Source organism: Podarcis bocagei (genome assembly GCF_964188305.1).
Source record: "Podarcis bocagei genome assembly, chromosome: 14".
Lineage (NCBI taxonomy): Eukaryota > Metazoa > Chordata > Lepidosauria > Squamata > Lacertidae > Podarcis > Podarcis bocagei.
The window spans coordinates 43,110,285-43,131,141 of record NC_138139.1 but is presented as its reverse complement, the minus strand read 5'-3'; the positions used below and the strand labels follow the sequence as shown (position 1 = coordinate 43,131,141).

General features: G+C 39.5%; 1 protein-coding gene across 14 annotated transcripts in view; it reads left to right on the top strand.

The window, feature by feature from the left end:
- SUN1 (Sad1 and UNC84 domain containing 1) overlaps positions 1-19,144 on the top strand; it is a 62,617-nt gene extending 43,473 nt beyond the window's left edge. For 11 of the 14 annotated variants that reach the window (XM_081169442.1, XM_081169453.1, XM_081169454.1 and 8 more), the window contains 14 exons: positions 282-380; positions 2,275-2,368; positions 4,206-4,264; positions 5,789-5,934; positions 6,762-6,998; positions 7,580-7,666; positions 8,919-8,962; positions 9,759-9,897; positions 10,518-10,772; positions 12,884-12,968; positions 14,405-14,520; positions 15,913-16,080; positions 16,725-16,817; positions 17,719-19,144. In XM_081169442.1, the coding sequence (XP_081025568.1) occupies positions 282-380; positions 2,275-2,368; positions 4,206-4,264; positions 5,789-5,934; positions 6,762-6,998; positions 7,580-7,666; positions 8,919-8,962; positions 9,759-9,897; positions 10,518-10,772; positions 12,884-12,968; positions 14,405-14,520; positions 15,913-16,080; positions 16,725-16,817; positions 17,719-17,832 (1,736 nt within the window). In that variant the 3' untranslated portion in view covers positions 17,833-19,144. The remainder of the gene's footprint in view (positions 1-281; positions 381-2,274; positions 2,369-4,205; positions 4,265-5,788; positions 5,935-6,761; positions 6,999-7,579; positions 7,667-8,918; positions 8,963-9,758; positions 9,898-10,517; positions 10,773-12,883; positions 12,969-14,404; positions 14,521-15,912; positions 16,081-16,724; positions 16,818-17,718) is intronic. The other 3 variants (XM_081169450.1, XM_081169446.1, XM_081169443.1) reach the window with 1 other exon arrangement.
- The last annotated feature ends 1,713 nt before the right edge of the window (positions 19,145-20,857 follow it).

The window sequence follows — 20,857 nt, the reverse complement described above, 5'->3', positions numbered from 1 at the left end:
GCAGTATGACTCTTTCAGTGAAATATGTAGTATTCTCTCTCAAAACCATTCTTGTTTATTAAAAATAACATGGTAGTAAACCCATGGAAAACAGCCTGTTGAATTATCAAATCCAATGTTTCTTTATAATGTTAGTTCCAGTTTTTCTCTGCTGTAATGCTAATAATATATTTTGTATGTGGATGAAAAACAAAACAATCCCAGAGTGTTTTAAAATGGTAGTGTTTTTAATTGAAGATGCTCCCCATTTTCTGTGTTCATATTCATCTGTGTTATATTAGGTTACTTCTTGCTACATATGTTACAAAGAATGGGAACAGCTGGATGGTTTGCGTCCAGGAAGATTTTGTCACTCCTTTGGCTAGCTGTTGTGTCTCCAGGTTACTATTGATTTTGTGTGTGTATGTTTATGCTTTTGCATGAGTATTCTGCCTTTTAAAGCATACTGGCATCTTATAGTAGATGTGATCAGCTGATTTAACCTGGATTTGTGATCCTTAGGGCAGCTTCAAATGCTACACAGAAACATTTCCTACACAAAAAGCACTTCCTGTAAGTGCCATGGGGCTTGTTTGCACCATCAGTATCCCTGATGAGGCATGGGCTTTGGAAAGAAGGCTTTCAAATCAATAGGCTGAAATCTCTGTATAGAACTACCTACCTAAACAGTCCGGAGATCAGGAGGAACCAACCATTTTCTATTTCCTGCAGGTACTAGCCCTGCTATGAACAAAAGGTCACAAGTGTTCTCCATCGTCCTATACAGCTCTGCCTTCTTAGTTCCTGAATGTCCAGCATTTTTATTTGGAAAAGAGGATGAAACTTGTGTGTAGACTCAGTGGCATAGCTAGCCGCTCGGGTGCCGGGGGCGGCCCACACATTCCGCAGCCGGGGGCAGGGCGAGCCGCCTGTGGGAGCTGGGCTTGCTGCATGGAGCCTCTCTGCTGCCTTCCCCTCAGCTGTAGGGCGGCTGAGGGAGAGGCGGTGGGCGGGCACAAGCCCCACGCTATCATTTCAGGCAGCACGGAACCTGCAGGCACCCAAGCCACCACGTCACTCCCAGGAGAGACGTGTGGCTGGCGCACGCTGCAGGCCCCACAATAACTGCTGTCCCACACGGTGTGGCGCCCAGTGCTGCTCGCATTTCGTTACATTTGTTGATTAAACGAAAAAGTTTTGTGAGCCAAGGTTTTTTGTTTTTTTAAAAACCACCCTAATATTTTTGTCATTTTGTCACCCCCCTCAGAGATGACACCCGGGCGGCCCGCACCCCCCCTTCCTCCTCCACTGTGTAGACTGGCTTAGTTTTCACATTGTTGCCTATGTTGAAGCGCTTTTAATGTAGGAAATGAACTTGTTTCAAGCATCCTTTTGGTTTTTCCATCATTGTTTGCTTAATGCTAACATCTGTAGCGTGGTTGTGTACACAGCTTATTAATAACCCAGCATACCTTATACAGCGTGCCTGCTTCCAGTATTGTGAGGCAGAATTAGCTAGTTGTCAAAACAGAGGGCTGCTCTCAGAAATAGAGAAACTGACTCCTTGCTATTCCATGTAACCTTGGGCATCTTACTTCATCTCATTCCCCAAGGGGTTTCATTGACACACTAAGTACATATTAAGAATGCAGCTTCAGCATGCACTTTTCTTTTGTAAATTGTCAGACCTAAGTTGCTCCTGCATTACTCTCTGCTGCATGACTTTGTGCATGCCTGTGTGACATTTCAGGTTATGAATATAGATTGTAATATGATGTGTTACGGACTGATTTTAATGTTGCATGTGTGTGGTCATTTGCCAGTACTCATTTACACCCAAAATCTGCATGTCCTTTAATATTCTTCTACAGCACTCACCTGTTGCTTCCACTTGGTCTCCTCCTAAGCCAGTGGTTTTCAAACTGTGTTCCAGGGAAGCTTAGATCTCCTCAATGAAAAGATGTGTAATGGTGGACAAACTTTCCCAAGAGGCCACTCGCCCAACATTACAGAACATCCCCTGCAATGTGAAGCTACAGGGCCATGTTGGCTGTCTCCCTGGGTGCATCTTGGTTCATGGATGATAGTGGCTAAGCTCTGCAGGCCTAGCCAGTGTCTGTGTGAACAGAGGATGTGACTTAGAATATGTCCCAGGATCCTCATCCACTTATAGGGATTCCCAGCAGACATGTTGATTTGGAAAAGTTTCCCTGAAGACCCAAACGTTTGAAAACTATTGTCTTCGGTGATTATCTTACATTCCCAATTCAACCAGCGTTGTCTGTTCTCATCTAGGGAAGGCAGCTGCAGGAGTGTTCTGGTGGCTTGGGACTGGATGGTATCAACTTGTTACTCTGATTTCTTTGCTGAATGTGTTCCTTCTTACAAGGTTTGTAAGCATTTCTTAACAGAATTTGATCACCATGTGTTTAGGAAACTGATTGTAAATCAGTTTTCTTCATCACAGTTTTATCACTGGAAACAATTGGATTAAAGATGATACAGTCTCATTTTTCAGCTGGTTCATACATTATGACAAACCACTGGATTATTACAAAGCGCAGGGAGTCTTGGACACAAATGTTCTCCCCCAACTCCATGATGTGGTTGCAAGCAGATTGGAAACTTTCATTTTCGTTTTAAAACAACCACTGTTTGTCAAGGACAAATAGTGATTAATTTTAATATTTAATCCTATTGCTGTTGGTTGAAATAAGCCAGCTTCAAACCATTGATTATAAAAATGACATGTTTCAACAAGCCACAGTTAAAGTTAACCACCGATTAGGTTACAGATGTAATGCTATACTGATGTTAGCTGAAAATGGAAATGAAAGTGTCCAGTCTTCACAGCTATGCTGTGGGTGCCAGGGTGCACACAGGCAGAGGCTTGCTGCTGCTTGTTCCTGTTATGATGAACCATGTGCCTTGGAAAGCACTCAGTTTGCTGAGCTTGCCTGGTGGTTATTAAATTCTGCAAGCTAGGCTAAGAAGTTGCCTCCTGGTTTCAATACTGGGGTTCTCAAGACAAAGTGGTAGATTTTCTCTGAAAGAATAACGCTACCCTGAGCAGATTGGGATCCAATTTAAGATAGATAGATAGATAGATAGATAGATAGATAGATAGATAGATAGATAGATATTATTTTATTTTAGTAACCAAAACTAAAAAAGTATGCCATGTTAATTTCCCTTGCTGTATAAATATCTCAGAAGTTTTCCCCAAAAGTATTTGAATTTAAATATCTTCCTTTTAAATGAATAAAATAAAATAAAATAAAGCATAGTTAATGTACATAAAAACAAATTCAGTTTATTGGAATACTTGTAAGTACAGTGGTACCTCGGGTTACATACGCTTCAGGTTACAGGCTCCGCTAACCCAGAAATAGTACCTCAGGTTAAGAACTTTGCTTCAGGATGAGAACAGAAATCATGCTCCGGTGGCGTGGCGGCAGCGGGAGGCCCCATTAGCTAAAGTGGTGCTTCAGGTTAAGAACAGTTTCAGGTTAAGAACGGACCTCCGGAACGAATTAAGTACTTAACCCGAGGTACCACTATATTTTAAGCATGGCAAATCTTTTTAAAGAAAGAAAACGTTAGCACTGAAACTGGTTAAATTAACTTGGTCATGCTCTAAGAACTTCCTGTCCCCGTTCCAGTTGCTCAGTTTGACTTGTATTAATTCATTATGTTATTTTTAAAAAATGTATGTAGTAATGTATTCCACAAATGGAAACTTTTCAATGGATGTATATAGCAGTGGAAAAAATTCCATCCCACATCACTCCTCTAAATTTATTTTTAAAATTGACTTTATAACACAGAGGAGAGATAATGGCCACAATCCTAAAATCCATGCAATTTATTTTCTGCGACCATCAGGACTGGAACACAAGCTTCTGTTGAGAACATCAATGCGTTCGAGGCAGTTTGCAGTACATCACACCAAGTCACTGTTCAAGAGAGAAAAGTCCTCCTAGGCACCTTTTAAGCCTATGGGCAAGTCTAAACTGTTCTAGATTGTGGTCTGTAGTCTAATATGTGCTGCTGTTTTCTCTCTGAATTGGTTACAAAACTATCTTCATAATGTTGTTGGCATTGTTACAGATCACGGTCATAAAGAGCTTAAGTAATGGAATTGAAATTTTCAGTTATATGTTACATGTTTAGGCAACCAATGGCAGTGAGCTAATTGCAGTGAAATTCCTTTATCTATTTTCCAGATGCCTTCCAAAGATATTCAGACTGCTGTTGTTTCTCCTCCCGCTATTGCTGTTGCTAGGTAGGCGGAAATGTATCAGTAGAATGAGCCTGAAATCTTACTAATCTAGGTTACCTATTTATAGGGTTGTGTGTATTCAGCCCACATGTGTGGCCCACTCAGAGTGAATGCAGCCAACCAGCCACATAACAGTCGTTCATCTAGAAAAGCGATGTCCAACTTCCAAGAGATGTGATCTACTCCCACTATAAAAACACTGGCAGTGATCTACCCATTGGATTGACCAAAGTTGTTGAGCTTTTTGGGGGGAGCCTTCACCAAAGTTGTTGAGGGTTTTTGGGGTGTGTCATTCAATCAGAATCACCCAATCGACCAGGAACACCCCATGATCAACCAGTCGATCACAATCAACCGGTTGGACATCCCAGATCTAGAATAATTTCCCAAACTTGGGTCTCAAGCTGTTTTTGGACTACAACTCCCATCATCCCAAGCTAGCAGGACCAGTGGTCAGAGATGATGGGAAATGGTCCAAAATCAACTGGAGGCTCAAGTTTGGGAAACACTTATCTAGAAGCTTGAGCAGCCTTTTCTCCTGCTTGCCTAGGTCTGGAAGTGTGTGTGTGTGTGTGTGTGTGTGTGTGTGTGTGTGTGTGTACACACATGCCTAGTACCTGGTGAGCCACAAGTATGATGAATAATTCATTGCAGAGCCCAACATCCAATCCATGTAGGTGTGGTCCGCTCCCACCACAGCTGGAAGGTTAAGAGTGTGCCCAGCTACACTGACGGAGAATCTTTGTAGCAACAGAAGTGTCTAAGTACAATAATTATGTAGAATAGCACTTCATATAGTGGGATGACTGAAAGGTTTTAAGTAGCGGAATTGGTAGAAATCATTAATTTATTGGAGGGCATGGGCCCTGGGATTTATTGGGAGCACTGGAAGCACTGGAAGCTCCTTTATTCTAAGTCAGGCTGTTGGTCCACATCACACTCTATGTCTGCACGGATTGGCAGTGATACTCCGTGATCTCCGCCCTATCAGGAGATGCTGGAGATTGTAGCTGAGGCCTTCTGCATGCAGCATATATGCTTTCCCACTGAGTCATGGCACTTCCCTGTTGCTCTTGAGTTCCCATAGTTTTCATATCTGCATTGAAAAAGGATGTAGACCATGGGTAGGCAAACTAAGGCCCAGGGGCCGGATCGGCGCAGTCGCCTTCTAAATCCAGCCTGCGGATGGTCCGGGAATCAGCATGCTTTTACATGGGTAGAATGTGTCCTTTTCTTAAAATACATCTCTGGGTTATTTGTGGGGCATAGGAATTCGTTCATTTCACACACACCCCACCCCCAAAAAATAATAGTCTGGCCCCCCACAAGGTCTGAGGAACAGTGGACCAGCCCCCTGCTGAAAATGTTTGCTGACCCCTGATATAGACTGTGGTCAAAGTTATTAATTTAATGATTAATGCCGAATTAAAGTTGGTTTATTTTGTCGAACTTACTTTAGAAAAAAATCTGAGGATTTCCTGTTATCAAGAGCTTTATCTTTACCCCTTTTTGCCTTCTTTCTTTTAGGATTATGGCACTGGGGTACTGAAGGTTTCCTTTCGTTATTGCCAGCTTTGAATTGGACGGGCATACACAGAATACACAGCTGGGAAGATTCTGCAAATATCATTGAGCCTCAGCCCGATGACTCTTATGCTCTTCCATACCCCGATGTAAGTGCTCTTTAAAAATATGTGTCTTAAGGTTTTTTGTTTCGCATGTGAAGGCTAAGGGGGTCCAGATGTTACTCACTTTCCTATTAGATGATGGCCTTTGGTCTATCCATCTGCAAATGAATACCTGCCATTATTATGGAGGGTTGGGAGTGATACGACCAAGAGCTGGCCATATTATTTTGTTCCTGTTGTGCAGGCCTTAGTCCGCTATGCCAAACATGACATATGCCAGCCATGTACAGCAGCCTACCAGGAACTATTGTTGCTTCCTGTCTTGACTTTCCAGGTGTCTGAGAGGCTTTCTCTTTTTGAAACTCCAGAGCATGAGGCTGGCTTGATGCTTCACATGTTGTGTTGACTGATAGATAGCTCATCAATATGCATAGTGCATAGTTTTGCTTTGTTTTTTTAAAAAAGCCCCTTCCCCAATGGATGACCTTCGGACTCCTCCCCATCTCCTTTCCATGTGCAGTGTATGGTTTAAATCCATCTCTTAAATTTTATTTTATCATTTGTTGCTTTGGGGATAATGAGAATTAATCCCAAAATCTGGAGTAAACTCCCAAGAGAGGTATACCATTCTTATCACTGCATGCTTTTAGGCAAAACAGTGGAGACAATTTTATTTCATTGAATGGTGTTATTATTCAGGATTAACTGCAGCTGCTACTTTAGTCTGCTTCTCTAACTTGTTTTAAGGGTTTTTGTTTTGTTTTACAACTGTAATTTGTTGCAGCTGTGAGCTATTTTGTTATTGTAAACCACTATGAATGTTTTAGAACAGAGCTGGAGTATAAATGAATAAATACCCTTTAAAATTATAGGAAACTATGAAGGTATTTGATGCAGATCGTGTGATAGAGCTGGAAAAGAAAATGGCCTTTATGTCTAAGAGATGGCATCATCGGGATGAAGAATATAGTAAAATGCTACTTCTCCTGCAAAGCCTTCAAGATCAAGTTACCCAGATGAATGACAAAAGTGAAATGCTGACACTCATTAAAAATGTGGTGGGCCAGCATATTAAAGAAATGAAACCTGATGAAACGCTGCACCCAGCGGTAATTTGTTTGGAACTGTTTCTTAAAACTTGGGAGTTTTAATGTGATCATTACAGACTTGTCATTCAAATACTCAATAATACTTCTGTTGTAGGAGGCTGTTTAGAACTGACATGGGAAATGAGAGCTTGTGTGGGTGGGATACAAGTGTTTTCAGCTTGCACATGATAATAGTTTAGCAGATTGCATTATAGTCATTCTCACTGGAAGCATTTCATTGTAATCCATTCAGCCAAATGTATATGCTTAACCTGAGGATGGTAACATTAAAAATGCATTATTTGATATAAAGCCCAACATGAAGTACATTTAACACACGTTCCTATGATTAGCTTAAGAGTTGAATCACTGTCTCTTAAAGGAAGAAAATACGCTTTTCATGAATGGATTTTAAAATGATACCATTGCACTTCTTTACCTTTTCAAGCTGCATTAAATAGCTCTCATATGGTCATTGTACTTAAATATGGCTTCAGATATTATTTTGGGTTGTGTGGTTAAAATCCATACAATATTTAAATATGGGAGGGATCTTGTGAGCAATAAGCTTCAAAAGTTACTATTCTCTTTTATCTTTAAAGCGTGACTTTCTGACCTTGCACCAAGAACATGAATGGCGCATTGTAGCTTTAGAAGATCTCCTTGCAAAACTCTCAGAAAAATCGGAGGTAATGAAAAGAGTGATAGACTTGCTTTAAGAGTTTCTTTCAGTAGCAAAGGCTGTAATTTTAAGAATACTTGATTGGAAGTAAGTCCCAGTGAAATCCACAGGTTGCTTCCAAGCAAATATGCTTAAGGAAGGGGAAGAAGAAAAAGAGAAATCTGTCACCTCATGAGTGTGGAACCTCAGGCCAGGGAGCCAAATGTGAGTGTCCAGGCCTCTCTATTTTTTGATATTATCTCCTAGAACTAATGCTGTTGCAAACCCTCCTCCAATTGGTCATCTGGCAAGAATGTCTCCTTGAACTTTGGTAATGCCTCTTGCTTGCCTAGATGGGAAGAGATGTCTTTGGGCACAAAGTGGTAGTTTAATGGCTATTATGCTGGGCTTGGATGTGGGAAGTCTAGGTTCCAGTTGTCTAAAAAATCTCACTGGGGGTCCCCCTTGGCACTTTATAATCTGTCAATCAAACTAGCTTCTCAGGATGGTTGTGAGGATAAATACCACAAGTTGCTCATAAGGCCAAAAGTGTGTCAAATGTATCATTTGTTGTGAGAACCAGAATATTCAAATTTGGAAGGCAGATCTATTTTTCCAGCATTAAGAAACATTTTTTTAAAAAAATGCAGTTAGCACTCTAAGCATTTCTCAAAAGCATTAAAAAATAAGATATGTGCTGGGATAATGGAAGACAGTTGGTTTGACCAAACAAGATTTATTCTGGATAAACATCAGACAGAAAGAGGAAAGGATTTTTCACTTGCAAAGAGGCCCTAGTGAAAATACGATTAGTAACCTCAAGTTGCAGTCTTGGGATCCAGAGTGTTATGTGGATCTCCATATGTCAGGTAATGTTTCTGCTTCTTCTCTGGAAGAAGGATTGTGCCTTCCTTTCTTGTGATGCACTCCCTTCCCCCAAACCATATGTTGAGTTAATGGATAAGAGCTGGATTACAATAACTACCACCACCGAGTAGTTTAAGAGCAGTTTTCTTCCCCAAGTCACATGCAGTCCCAATTGGAGTCCAGTGCCTCTGCCACTTTCTCTCACCTGCCCCCATTCCACCATGGCATGAATATGTCAAAATTGTTATCAGAAATTTTGAATGAAGTTTAGAAAGTATGCAAATTGGTTCCTCATCCTCTACTATTTCCAAGTCCGAGTTTCTGTTGTCTGGGAATCTTTTCTTCACAGCATCTCTTCTGTAGCTCAGAATAAGGAGGTTCCATGTGAATTTAATCATTTTGTTATTTTTCAGGGCCTTCAAAAGGAACTTGAGCTAACCAAAGCACAAAGAATGAGGTATGGCTGCAGCTAACTCCTTGCCACTAAGCAGTTAAAACTAGCCTGTAAACAGATGATAACTGTTCTTCTTTTAACACCTCTGAATTAAAAATGGGTGGGTGGCTCTATAAGGGGGGTGGTTTTAGCTACTGAATGTTTGGCCTTTGTTGTCACTATACTGCATCTTGAAATTACATTCTAAAACTTGCTATAAGTCTGGAATATCATTCTGTCATTCCACCAACTCAGAATTTATATTCTTTCTGGTGACTTATTTAAATTCTATACTTGTTTTACACTGGCTTAAACCATATGCCCAGAAAATTGATTTTAAAGTTTCAAAATTCAGTTTGTTTGCTGATTAGCTTACTGCTGCTTTGTGCTGAAACTATAAGGGAATTCAGCATTTTCACCCCACCATGCTACTTTAAAACAACAATTGGAATTTAATGTCTGTTTCATGTCTACGTATAGTAGCAAATTCAACAAAATGCTGTGAATTGCATAGAAATTTCCAAAGAATCGTATGGACTTTGGGTGGCTTTGAACATTTCCCCAAATGAATAATAAGCTAAGTGTGAATGGTTCATACCTTCATCTCCATTGCTGCTTTTTTATCTTGTTCATAGTGGAGTAGAAGGAACATGTTTATGACATCAAATATGTTCTTCCATGCATGGAGAGCACATCTCTCTGCCAAAAACTTGCTCATTTTGTTTTACTTCAGCATAATGTTTTGTTGACTGTTACTAGATCTGTTCCTAATAGTTCTGATATTTGAACTTTGTCTTTTATTATCTTTCTGTGCTGTCAGTGACACTGATGAACAAAACAAGCATCTGTTATCCAAGATTAAACACCTAGAACTTGAGTTAGGTCGCATGAAATCAGAACTGCTAAGTTCACAGGGTTTGAAAACTTGCTGTGACAGAATTGATACCCTTCATGAAAAGGTAAGTTCAAAAGGAGACTTCCCTGAATGAAGTTTAATATGTTGTATTTGTGCACCCAATCTGACAAAGCATTTTGTGTCCAAGGCAAGATTGCTGGAGGGATTGATTTGCTGAGAAGCATATGGTTGTGTCTGTTTAGCTTACTCAAAATACAATACCATAAGATGCAATTGGTTTCAGGACTTTACAGGACTGTCTACAAGCAGGAGGCTGGCCTACTCAATTTCTGTGGGCAGTCACTAGCGTATAGTTATTTAGAATTTTCTTTTGGCTATCCTTGTCATTCCATTTGAAGATCATGGTAAATGGATTAAAGGCTGTAGAGCTGGGATCCAAAGAGCAGATTAGGCCCACAGAAGGGGTTTACAGAAACCCAGTGCAATTTCTGACTTATTTCCTTTGAATAGTTAACATGAATGACTATGACAGAGGGAATATGGTTTGTTCCCTAACAGTGTATTAAAACATAATGTTGAAGAACCTCAACTTTTATGTTACAGCAGTCTGATTGTTGGGAATAGCAGGAAACTAAAATAAGCATGTGTGTTAAGAGAACCACTATTCTATTTGGAAAGTGATCCAAAGCCAGTGATATAACTTGCCATATGATATGTTTCTAGGTAGATGCCCAAGTTAAAGAATCAGTCAAGATCATGCTTTTTGGCAACCAACAAGGAGACTTGCCAGAATCACTGCTTCAGTGGCTAACATCCAAATTTGTGAGCAAGAGCGACTTGCAAAATTTGTTACAAGATCTGGAGTTGCAGATCCTCAAGAACATAACTCTCCACATGTCTGTCGCAAATACAAAGTCAACTTCAGAGGTAGTAACGAGCGTTGTGAATGAGGCTGGGATTTCAGGCATCACAGAAGCGGTAAGTAAGACGAAAAATATTGTACATTTCCACTAAAACTCTAGATTGCACTTTTGTGAAACAGCTTCATTAAACTTATGCTTAAGTTTCTGTGCATTTCATTTTTAAGACACTAAGTGCAATTTGTCTTTAACTACAAATGTTTTTCAGGAGAAAGGTGTGAGCAAATATTTTAGATAAATGATAAAAAGATGGAGATGGAGACAGTCCATGTTTTTGTCTATTAACATACATTTAATTTAGTGTGGTATGATTTTGTATTGTTAGCTTTTTTACTTTGGCCTCTAAGGACTCTTATTTTGAATGTCAGCTTTTTAAATAATGCAGTGTCCCATACCTTTCCATACGAATAATCCAGATTAACTCCTGCCAAGTCTGTTCACAATTGCAAAATTCTGAATCATGCTGCAATAAGAAAGTGTCCAGCTAATTGCTCGCTGTACATTGTAGTGTCTTTAAGGAGTGCCAGGTGTGGAGAAGGTGTATCCTGGCATTTTATGGTAGTTCCAGTTTCACAGAGTACTGCATCCACAAAGCATTTAACCTTTGGGCAATCCCACCATAAATGAAAGCACACCTCAAGGGTTTGGCATCCCCTCCAACATTTTGGCGAAGAACCAGTGCTCGTGTAAAATAGTTATGTGGTGTTAAGTACAGTTTGTGAATTGACTTTAATGTGAGTTCTTTGTTCCTCACTGAGCCAGAACGAAATGTTAGTCTTGCTCCAGTATTTGAAATTATAATTTCATCAGTGTCATTAGATGATGATACCTTGGATCCAGAGTTACTCTTCCATGAATGGAAGGGTGTATGAACTTGTGGAAGCAAGCTCACACTGGAAGAAGTGAAGGAGGCCATTTTTCAGTGATTCCTCTTTCTCTCTGTGCCATACCTCATTTTGTTCTGAAGGATCCTGCAACATTCATGAGCAGATCTTCAGGGCACTGCAGGAGAAAGGAAGTTTCAACAAAATTGCCTCTCTCTCCCTATGCCATTGTTCCCAACTTTCATCCACTAGAAGCACCCCATAAGCAAAGATTCACTTCCAATAACATGGGATCCAAGCCACTGGCTGTGATTTCATGCTGGGAATAACTTTGCAGCTGGCTTGTAGAAACAAATGCTTTGCTACCAACACCAGTCCTAATTTTGTAGACCTCTGTCCATGTTAATTATGTCTGGCCTTTGCAGAAGTTGGTCTTTCTCTTCTTTCTTCTTCTTTAAGCTTTCCTTATCTAGTCATTTGCAGATAATTATTACCCAACACAAATTTCTAGGCTAGTGTCTGTGCAGTTCTGAGAAGGTGATGTCTTCAGGGCTTGCTGGGTTATAAAGCTGGAAATAAAAAATAATAGGCATATAAAATAAATCCTGATGAAATATTTATTTGAAATTTACATACCACATTTTCTACCAATAAGAGTGGCATTCAAGGTAGATATGCAACAAAATTAAATAATGTAAGGTAATGTAACAAACACAAACATAATTTAAAAATCAAATTGTCAGATTGGACTGCTTAAAAATTAAAAATGCAGCCAGAGAAACATCAATAAAATTCCAGCCATAAAAAGCAAAACCAGTCCCATTCATTCTGAATGGTGTTTCATAAAGAGGACAGCACATTCATATTGACGATATTGCTTACTGCTCAGGAGTACAATTTGTACTATTGAACACTAACTCAGTTCATAGTTCTGGCATTGTCCTTTAAAACTGTTAATCGCCTGAGGCTTTGTCACATCAAAGACCAGATTTGCCCATATGTTGCTTCAAAGACTAGTTTGCCCAAGCCTTAAAGTTAAAATTGGCCTTGAAGGCCCTCTTTGTCCCACCTCCACTGGGAATACAGTTGGTAGGCCTTAGGAACAGGTAGTGTCACTGCTTTAGAATACCAACAGGCATCCTCTGTTTACATTCTTACACTAGTTGCATTAACTTTTTCTTAATTCAGAGTGACATTTTTTGGGATACTATAGCTATATATCTATATATGAGAATGCTGTATAAAACAATTCTGTGGCAAAAGCACAACTTGACATCAGTGTGTCAGAATGCTGAAATACAGTGCTTACTCTCAATTTCTCATATTCCTCTTATGTATTTTGCAGCAAGCACGCATTATTGTCAACAACGCACTGAAACTCTTTTCACAAGACAAGACTGGCATGGTTGACTTTGCCTTGGAATCTGGAGGTAAGTTCTGAGGGGATATTGCCTGTCTTATACCAGAGGTGTTGAGCAACCATTTAAATAGTTTAAACATTTTGAGCTGATCTTCATTACAGTAAGTTCTGCAGAAGTTTTGCTGGCTCTAGGAGCCTTTCCTGTTGTGGTCCCCAAACCCTTTAACTTTTTCCCTGGGTGTATTTGACTACCACCTAAAATAGCAGGGAGGAACCTTAGGCCGGGGGGGGGGGAATGCAGTATTCCAGGCTTCTCTTTATGGCCCTTGGGGCTCTCACCAGGGCACAACCCCTCCTTACCCTCTACCGTCTCTCCCCCAGGCCATACTTTTCACTCAACTTCATACCCCCCTTGAGTGCTACAGCATTATACTAATTAGAACTTGCTACTACTTTTGTTTCATTTTGTAGTTTTCAGTGCCAGTTTTGCTTGATTTTAAATGGATTTGTTTTGTAAGCTGCCTTCAGGGCACTTGTCAAAAGGCTGGGGTATAAATCCCCAAAATAAATAAATATAGAATACTTCATCCCATAACAGGCTTTAGCTCAGAGACTAATAGAGTTTGTATGTAAGAGGCTCAGACATAAGAGAAGTGGGTGGAGACAGCTTGGGAAATATGGCCTGGGCACCCCAGGAGATTAACAGCTAGTTGCACTGAGGAAAGAACAATTTACTCTTGACTCTGCAGTTATGGGAATCTAGAAATGTGCTTTAAATCAATCACTAGCAAAGCTAAAATTCTCCAACCTGAAAACCTCTTTCTACCTGGTATAGAAAGGAACGCTAGTCAGCAGGAGTCATGGTTCAGATTAGCACTGCTCTTGTTAAAGTTGAACTTATTTCCTATAAAAATCCATCTTGTGTAGATACCTGTTTATGGTTAATTTAAGAAGGATATACAGATGATTATTGTATCCAAAATGTGAGCCAACAGTGGGTTTTGTTTTTCCTACACTTTTTTCCTTTATTTTCCTTTTTATTTGTTAAACTTGCTTTTAAGAATTATTTTTTAAAAATAAGATTGGCATAGATATTTTTGCCTAGTGTTCAGGTGATGGGAATGTAAATAATTCACTGCCAAGTGGGGAAGAGGTGGAAGAAGGGGGAGCACATGTTTGAAAAGCTAGCTCCTAATTGCTCAACCACAGCTAAGAGCAGAAGGGCCAGCTCCACCTGCACCACCAGCCCTTGGACTCTAGATTATTAGAGCAAGGAAGGTGAGGCTGTGCTTCTTTATAAAGGAGAAAACAGACTGCTGTCCAGCAGCTAGAGTTTGTGCTGGCTGCCGTCTGTAGTCCCCCAAAGCATAGTTGGCTGCCAAGGGTTGAAAACGGCTGCATTAAGTAGCACAAGGTTTTAGTATTTAAAAAGAATGAAGAGGCACACACAGAGTAAGTCTGCACTGTCTTATTAACAAACCTGAATAGTTTCCTTGTTTCTTCAAGGTGGCAGTATTTTGAGTACTCGCTGTTCAGAGACGTACGAAACCAAAACAGCTCTAATTAGTCTCTTTGGAATTCCTTTGTGGTACTTCTCTCAATCTCCTCGCGTAGTGATCCAGGTAATTAAAAGGCTAGTGGTTTTTAAAACACTTGGGAAACATATTTTCCCTCTTAAAGGCACAAGTTGCTCAGGGCTTTTGTCCAGAAGGGTTTCTGTGTCAACAGGTAAGGTTATTTCTGCTTAGTATAGCAGTATCTTGGCTTCCTCACATCTTGTTGGCATCCTGGCTTCAGCTTCTTTCTGTACTCATGGAATAAGAATGAATTTTGTGCCAATATTGGATGAGCTAACCTTGGTGTCACTTAGTTTCCATCTCTTGTTAGCTTTTCTTCCAGAATCTCTGGCAAGAATTCCATGAAGGTGCATTTATTTGTTGACTGTTGCTCAGTTCCTTACCACTGAGATGCTTTGCAGCTATATTTGTGCACTCTTCAGAACCCAAGCCATTTAAATGTTGACCGGCTTTCTGAAACGATGTTACAGTCATGAATTCTGATGTCTAGTATGTCCCGTGTGTGCACATTCTTGAAGTATAGGGCTGTTCCATAGGGGTGTATGCCCTTATACAGCCAGGACAGTTGTCACTGACCCAACACTGAGCTTCTTTTATTAGCTATTTCATAATTTTTTATGCACTAGATTGTAAAAAAACACCAGTAGTTTTCAAATTGTACACACAGGAAGCCTGTGGCTTCTCAGGGTGTTCATTGAGAAGATCAGTAATAAACTTCCCTGAAAAACTGCTTGCCCACCAATAAGCACCTTCTGCAGTGTTCATGTGCAGGGGTATTGAGCATGCAACAGGTCTGGATAAAAGGCAGAACATGGCTTGTTGGCTCCTGAGGTGTCTTCCCCCCCCCCACACCCAGAATGCTGGACTAGAAAGCCTGATCCAGTCCTTTAAAAAGAGAGCACATTTAGGGTGACAATGCAGATCAGTCATACCTCTTGCTTTGTAACTATAAAATATACAAGTACAAGTAAATATACAAAACAAAGAGACAGATCACACCAAACTAAGGTCAGATCATAATTATTTTAGGAGGCACAGTAAGTTTAGAGAAGGTGATGGTGAAACCAAACAGGCCTCAAACATGTCACTCAAATCCCCTACAATAGGTAGATTTCCCAAAACAGATAAAACAGTGCAGAAAGTTTTAAAACCACTGAATTATGCAACAAAAGTTGCTTAAAGGTTTCTTAAAGGAAGCTATTTCAGATTATAATTGCTCCACATTTTTTATGATGATGCCACACAGCGTTATTATGTTGCTGTACTTTAGTTATTATAATTTTGAGCTGCTGAGCTACATGACTTAAAGGATACGCACCATCTAAGGAAATTATGCAATTTCTCAGTATATGCTTTGTCCACATTATAATGTCAGATCTCTTGTTATTTTTAAACTTATTAATGGAACTGTAACTTTTTTTTATTTCTTCCCTTAAGCCTGACATGTATCCTGGAAACTGCTGGGCTTTCAAAGGATCACAGGGATATCTGGTTGTCAGGCTTTCCATGATGATCTACCCTACAGCCTTCACCCTGGAACACATACCAAAAACACTTTCACCAACAGGCAATATTACCAGTGCTCCAAAGGATTTTTCAGTATATGTAAGCCTTATCTTTGACAAAATAGATTAGGGTGATTTTCCTCAAATTTATTTATTTTGCAATTCTTATAAAAGGGGGATCAAAGGAAAAGGACTTTGAATACCTCAGTATATTGATTTATCACCTAACCTGCCCCGGATGTGCCTGCTTCAAAACTCTTCCCTTGGGAACTGTATTTGACATCTGTACAAGCAGCTGTAAGAACAGACTGTTCTAATTAGCTTTTCAGTGTACCCAGATAGATAACATAAAAGAATTTTCAGTAAAACAAATAAATGAAAAGACCAGGAGATCACACTTTCAACTTAATATATTTTGTGTTAAAATTAAAGTAGAAAGTCAAGATGTAACGGTTTATAAAAGTTACTCTTGCATACAGACCACATTTCAGCCATTTCTAGTATTTTACATTGCAATTATCCTGAGACTTTGTTGTGGTCTTTGTAGAAATCCAAGTAGTAAATTCATATTTTTCATATCCTAAAAATATTCAGGGTGTGTGTGGGATATGTTGTGTGTCCTACTTGCTTTTATTGTGATCTTGTCTTTTAATAGGGACTGAGAGAGGTTGAAATTAAAACTGAATCTTATAGTTACCTTCTCTGGTGAGAACTCAGAATAATATTAAACATTTGTGTTGGCAGGGTCTTGAAAGTGAGTATGAACAAGAGGGCGTACTTCTTGGGCAATATATTTATGATCAAGATGGAGAGCCATTACAGATGTTTCAAGTAACGGTATGTCAACATTAGTACAAAGCCTATCTGCCTTTAGGCGGCTTCTTTTTTACACTATTGGAGATGTTGACATGAATGCAAATAGTATTAGGTTTGGATTTGCTCCTGTAAAGCAAAGAAGCTAGATCATGCATGTGACAAATAAAATATGAAAGTTTGGTTTGCTCCAGTCTTGCATATAAGCCCACAGAGAGTTTTACTAGCATAATTACTGCTCATTCACAGAAATCTTAAAGTAGCACAAGGCTTTCCAAACTGGAGGAAATTTGCATTTCAAATTCCCCTAACTGCAAATTCTCCCCTCCTCTAATATCACATAAATTGATCTGTGAACTATTGGCCCTACCTTTTTGCACGGGCTTGATGGATTTTTTTACCTATTTTGACTGCAATAGTGCATGTAAAGTTGAATGCAAAGGAAGCTGTAGCAACAGTTATAGATACAACACTGTAATCCTGCTTCTTTTAAGGACAAAATACCGAAAGGCTAATGGTTGTGTCCAATACTGGTCCTGCTCAAAGTAAACTCATTGAAGTTAATGAACATGACTAAGGGTTGCTAGGTCCTGCTGAGAAGAGACCCAATGAAATTAATAAACCTAAGTTATTCACATCCACTAACTTCAGTAGGTCTACTCTGTGTAGGACTAGCACTGCATACCACCCTAACTTCTGTCCATTAATTTCATTGCGTCTGCTATGAGTAGGTTTTGGGTACAACCATAAACACCCAATTTATTGCAATAAGAAATAACTGGTGTGAGTTATGTGGTTAACAAGGGTTGGACTGAATTCATAGCATTTAACATTTATAACAGTGTAATTTATTCTACAGACAAATTACTTTTAAAATAAGTTATCTGCTAAGTTCTAACTTCTTCCTCGTCCTTTATTTTTTTAGGAGACAACTGAAAAACCATTCCAGATAGTGGAGCTAAGAATTTTTTCTAACTGGGGCCATACAGAGTACACTTGCCTCTATCGGTTTAGAGTGCATGGGAGACCTGCTGAATGAATCCTATGTACCCTTTCCTACTTCTTGATGTATATTTTTTCTGTTTATATGTATATAAAGGGAAAGCCTGGAACACTGGAATTCTTAAAAGATACGTGATGGGCCGCAGGTTCCAAGTTCTTGGCTAAGTATAGAAGACTGCCAACAGAATTGTATATCAAACCAAATGGTTATTTGCTCGGATGCTCAGCTTGTACCTTCCAGACAGCTTTATATTTTTAACGTGTTCATTCTAAGAAAAATATTGCATGCCAACCGCTCTCATTTGCAAAACTCAGTTAACAAGCTAGTAAATATCTATTTTATTACTTTGCAATATAAGCTTTTTAAAACTTCTTTTTTTGGCAGCTAGGAATCTGTTTTCATTGTGGGGGCTCACCTTCCCCACGTATATGATTTTTTAAAAACGACCGTGGAAGCAGTCTACCATGTTCTGCAGTTAAATAGTTTCCAGTCACTTTGACAGGGTTTGCATGTGGTTCCAGCACTCGTTAAGGGATGGAGACTGTGTGGCACCAGTAGTTGCTGCATTGCCTTTTGGCCACAACCTCCCAGACCTGGTGCCACTTCACATACTTTAAATTCTCAGCAGGATTTGACACCAGTGTTGTGCTTTTGAGGGAAAGGTTCTGATTTCATCTGGAATTGTCTAAGAACATCTTGCTAAAGGACACATTTGGTAAGAATATATTATGTTTTAATGTTACAGATAGGAAAGGGATAGAGCCAGAAGTCTATTCAGACTGGTAACCAAACTGGAAAAACAAAAGAAAAAAGCATCATTAACAGGTGTTTTAAACGTAAATGGGTTTAAATTTTGATTTTTTAATAACTTCCCTTTTAAGCAAGTTGATGGTTACAGTAGCTAATAGCAGTTGAATGAATTAGAAGGTTTCCATGAGTGCTAAGTACAAATTTGGCCAAGCTTTTCAGCGTAATATCAACAGAAGTATATGCTGAATAAAGGAGGAAGAGGTCTCATCAGTAAGAAATGGCCTGAACAGGATTGAATTAGAATGGCTTACAAGAGTAGATGCTGAAAGATGGGAAATTATAAGGAAGTGGAAGTGGAACCAGAATTAAAAGGATGATGCCAGAAATGCTAAACCTCAGATGAGGTAACCTGCAAACATGTTTCATCCCTGGGGCTTACTCATACATTCTCTTTTGTGCAGTTAAATATCCCAAGCCTCACTGGGTATTCTGGGGTTGCTGCTAATCTCTGGAAAGCCAGAGGAAACTTCACAAGATTGAATGTTGTTGAAACCTCAGGGGCAAAGTTTTGACACCACTTCTCCCAAAACAACTGTTTGTTTAAAAAAACACCCACACGATAACATGGTTATAAATTTCAGGACAGAAAATGAAGTTTTTCTAGAGCGCTTGTTGCACATGGAACTTGTTGCATGCCCCGACAACTTGACATCTTTTAAATTGGAATTATTATTAGAAACCTTCCTTAGGAAAAAGATTCCTGAAAGTGGTGGCGTGTGAAAATCTTACCTTACGTTTTGCTTTTTTGGAGAGTTTATAATAATTGTTCTTTTGGGAACGACAAAATGGAGTTAATGTATGTTGCACAAAGAGTCCTCAAATATTTATAGAGAGTTTTATTTCCAGAAGACCATTTGCTCGCCTAAGTTCAGCTAGAAATAGAACCAATGGCCTATTGAGAAGAGCTTGTTAAAACCTGTACAGCTGTTACATAAACTGTAGGTTAAATATATAAATCAGAATTATCCTGTATAAATCCAAATGGGGGAAGTTGACGGGGTGGGGAATATTTTGCATAACACTAACTTATTTTTTAAAGACGTGAGATAGGACTTTGTGCAATGTATTTTTGTAAATGCTTTTTTCAAAATATTTGTCTCTGGTATCCTTTGCTGCCTCCAAACTGACAAGAAGCTATTGAAAATGTTTTAAGAGTTTAACTTTTGGAAAGTGCATGTAATATTTGGAACTAAGTAATAAAAGTTTTCTTTTTTTCCCCTTTTGGTATTTATGCTGAATGCTTGGCGATTTTTAACGCCGCTGAAAGGCAGGTGGCAGTCATCTTATTTAAGTGCAAAGTGACTTGTTTCAGGACAATCTGGTTTATGACTGCTGCCCAGGACACAGCACAGTTATGTATGTTAATAGAAAAGCAATGTGCCGCACCACTTAAGCTACTACATAAATAGCCTTGGAAAGGATTCAGCAAACTTGGAGACGATGGATCTTTCAATGGTTATTAGTCTTGATAGTTAAAGGTAACCCCCATCTGCAAACGCCTGTACCTCTGATGACCAGACTTTCAGGTACAAATAGGACAGCAGTCACTCATTCCCCACCTCTGACCTTTCCAGAGCAATCTGGTTGACAACAGCTACCAGACTCAGAACGCTAAACTAGAAGGACTTGGGTCCAATTCAGTCTGGCATTTTCTTCTTCTAGTTCTATTTGCCTATCTCTGCACCAAATGCTCTGCCTTCCTCCCCCAAATTATGCAGAAAGTATATTATGGGGGTACTTTTGTTCACGTTTTATAGATCCAAGGGCATGTAGAATATGCTGTATGTATCTTGTGTGAAGGAAACACACAACCATGCAAGAATTAAATTTTATATAAAAGTTCAAGAAATCCTAGAATCATAGAGTTGGAATAGACCACAAGGGCCATCGAGTCCAACCCCCTGCCAAGCAGGAAACACCATCAGAACACTCCTGACATACGGTAGTCAAGCCTCTGCTTAAAGACCTCCAAAGAAAGAGACTCCACCACACTCCTTGGCAGCAAATTCCACTGTCGAACAGCTCTTACTGTCAGGAAGTTCTTCCTAATGTTTAGGTGGAATCTTCTTTCTTGTAGTTTGGATCCATTGCTCCGTGTCCGCTTCTCTGGAGCAGCCGAAAACAACCTTCCTCCCTCCTCTATGTGACATCCTTTTATATATTTGAACATGGCTATCATATCACCCCTTAACCTCCTCTTCTCCAGGCTAAACATGCCCAGCTCCCTTAGCCGTTCCTCATAAGGCATCGT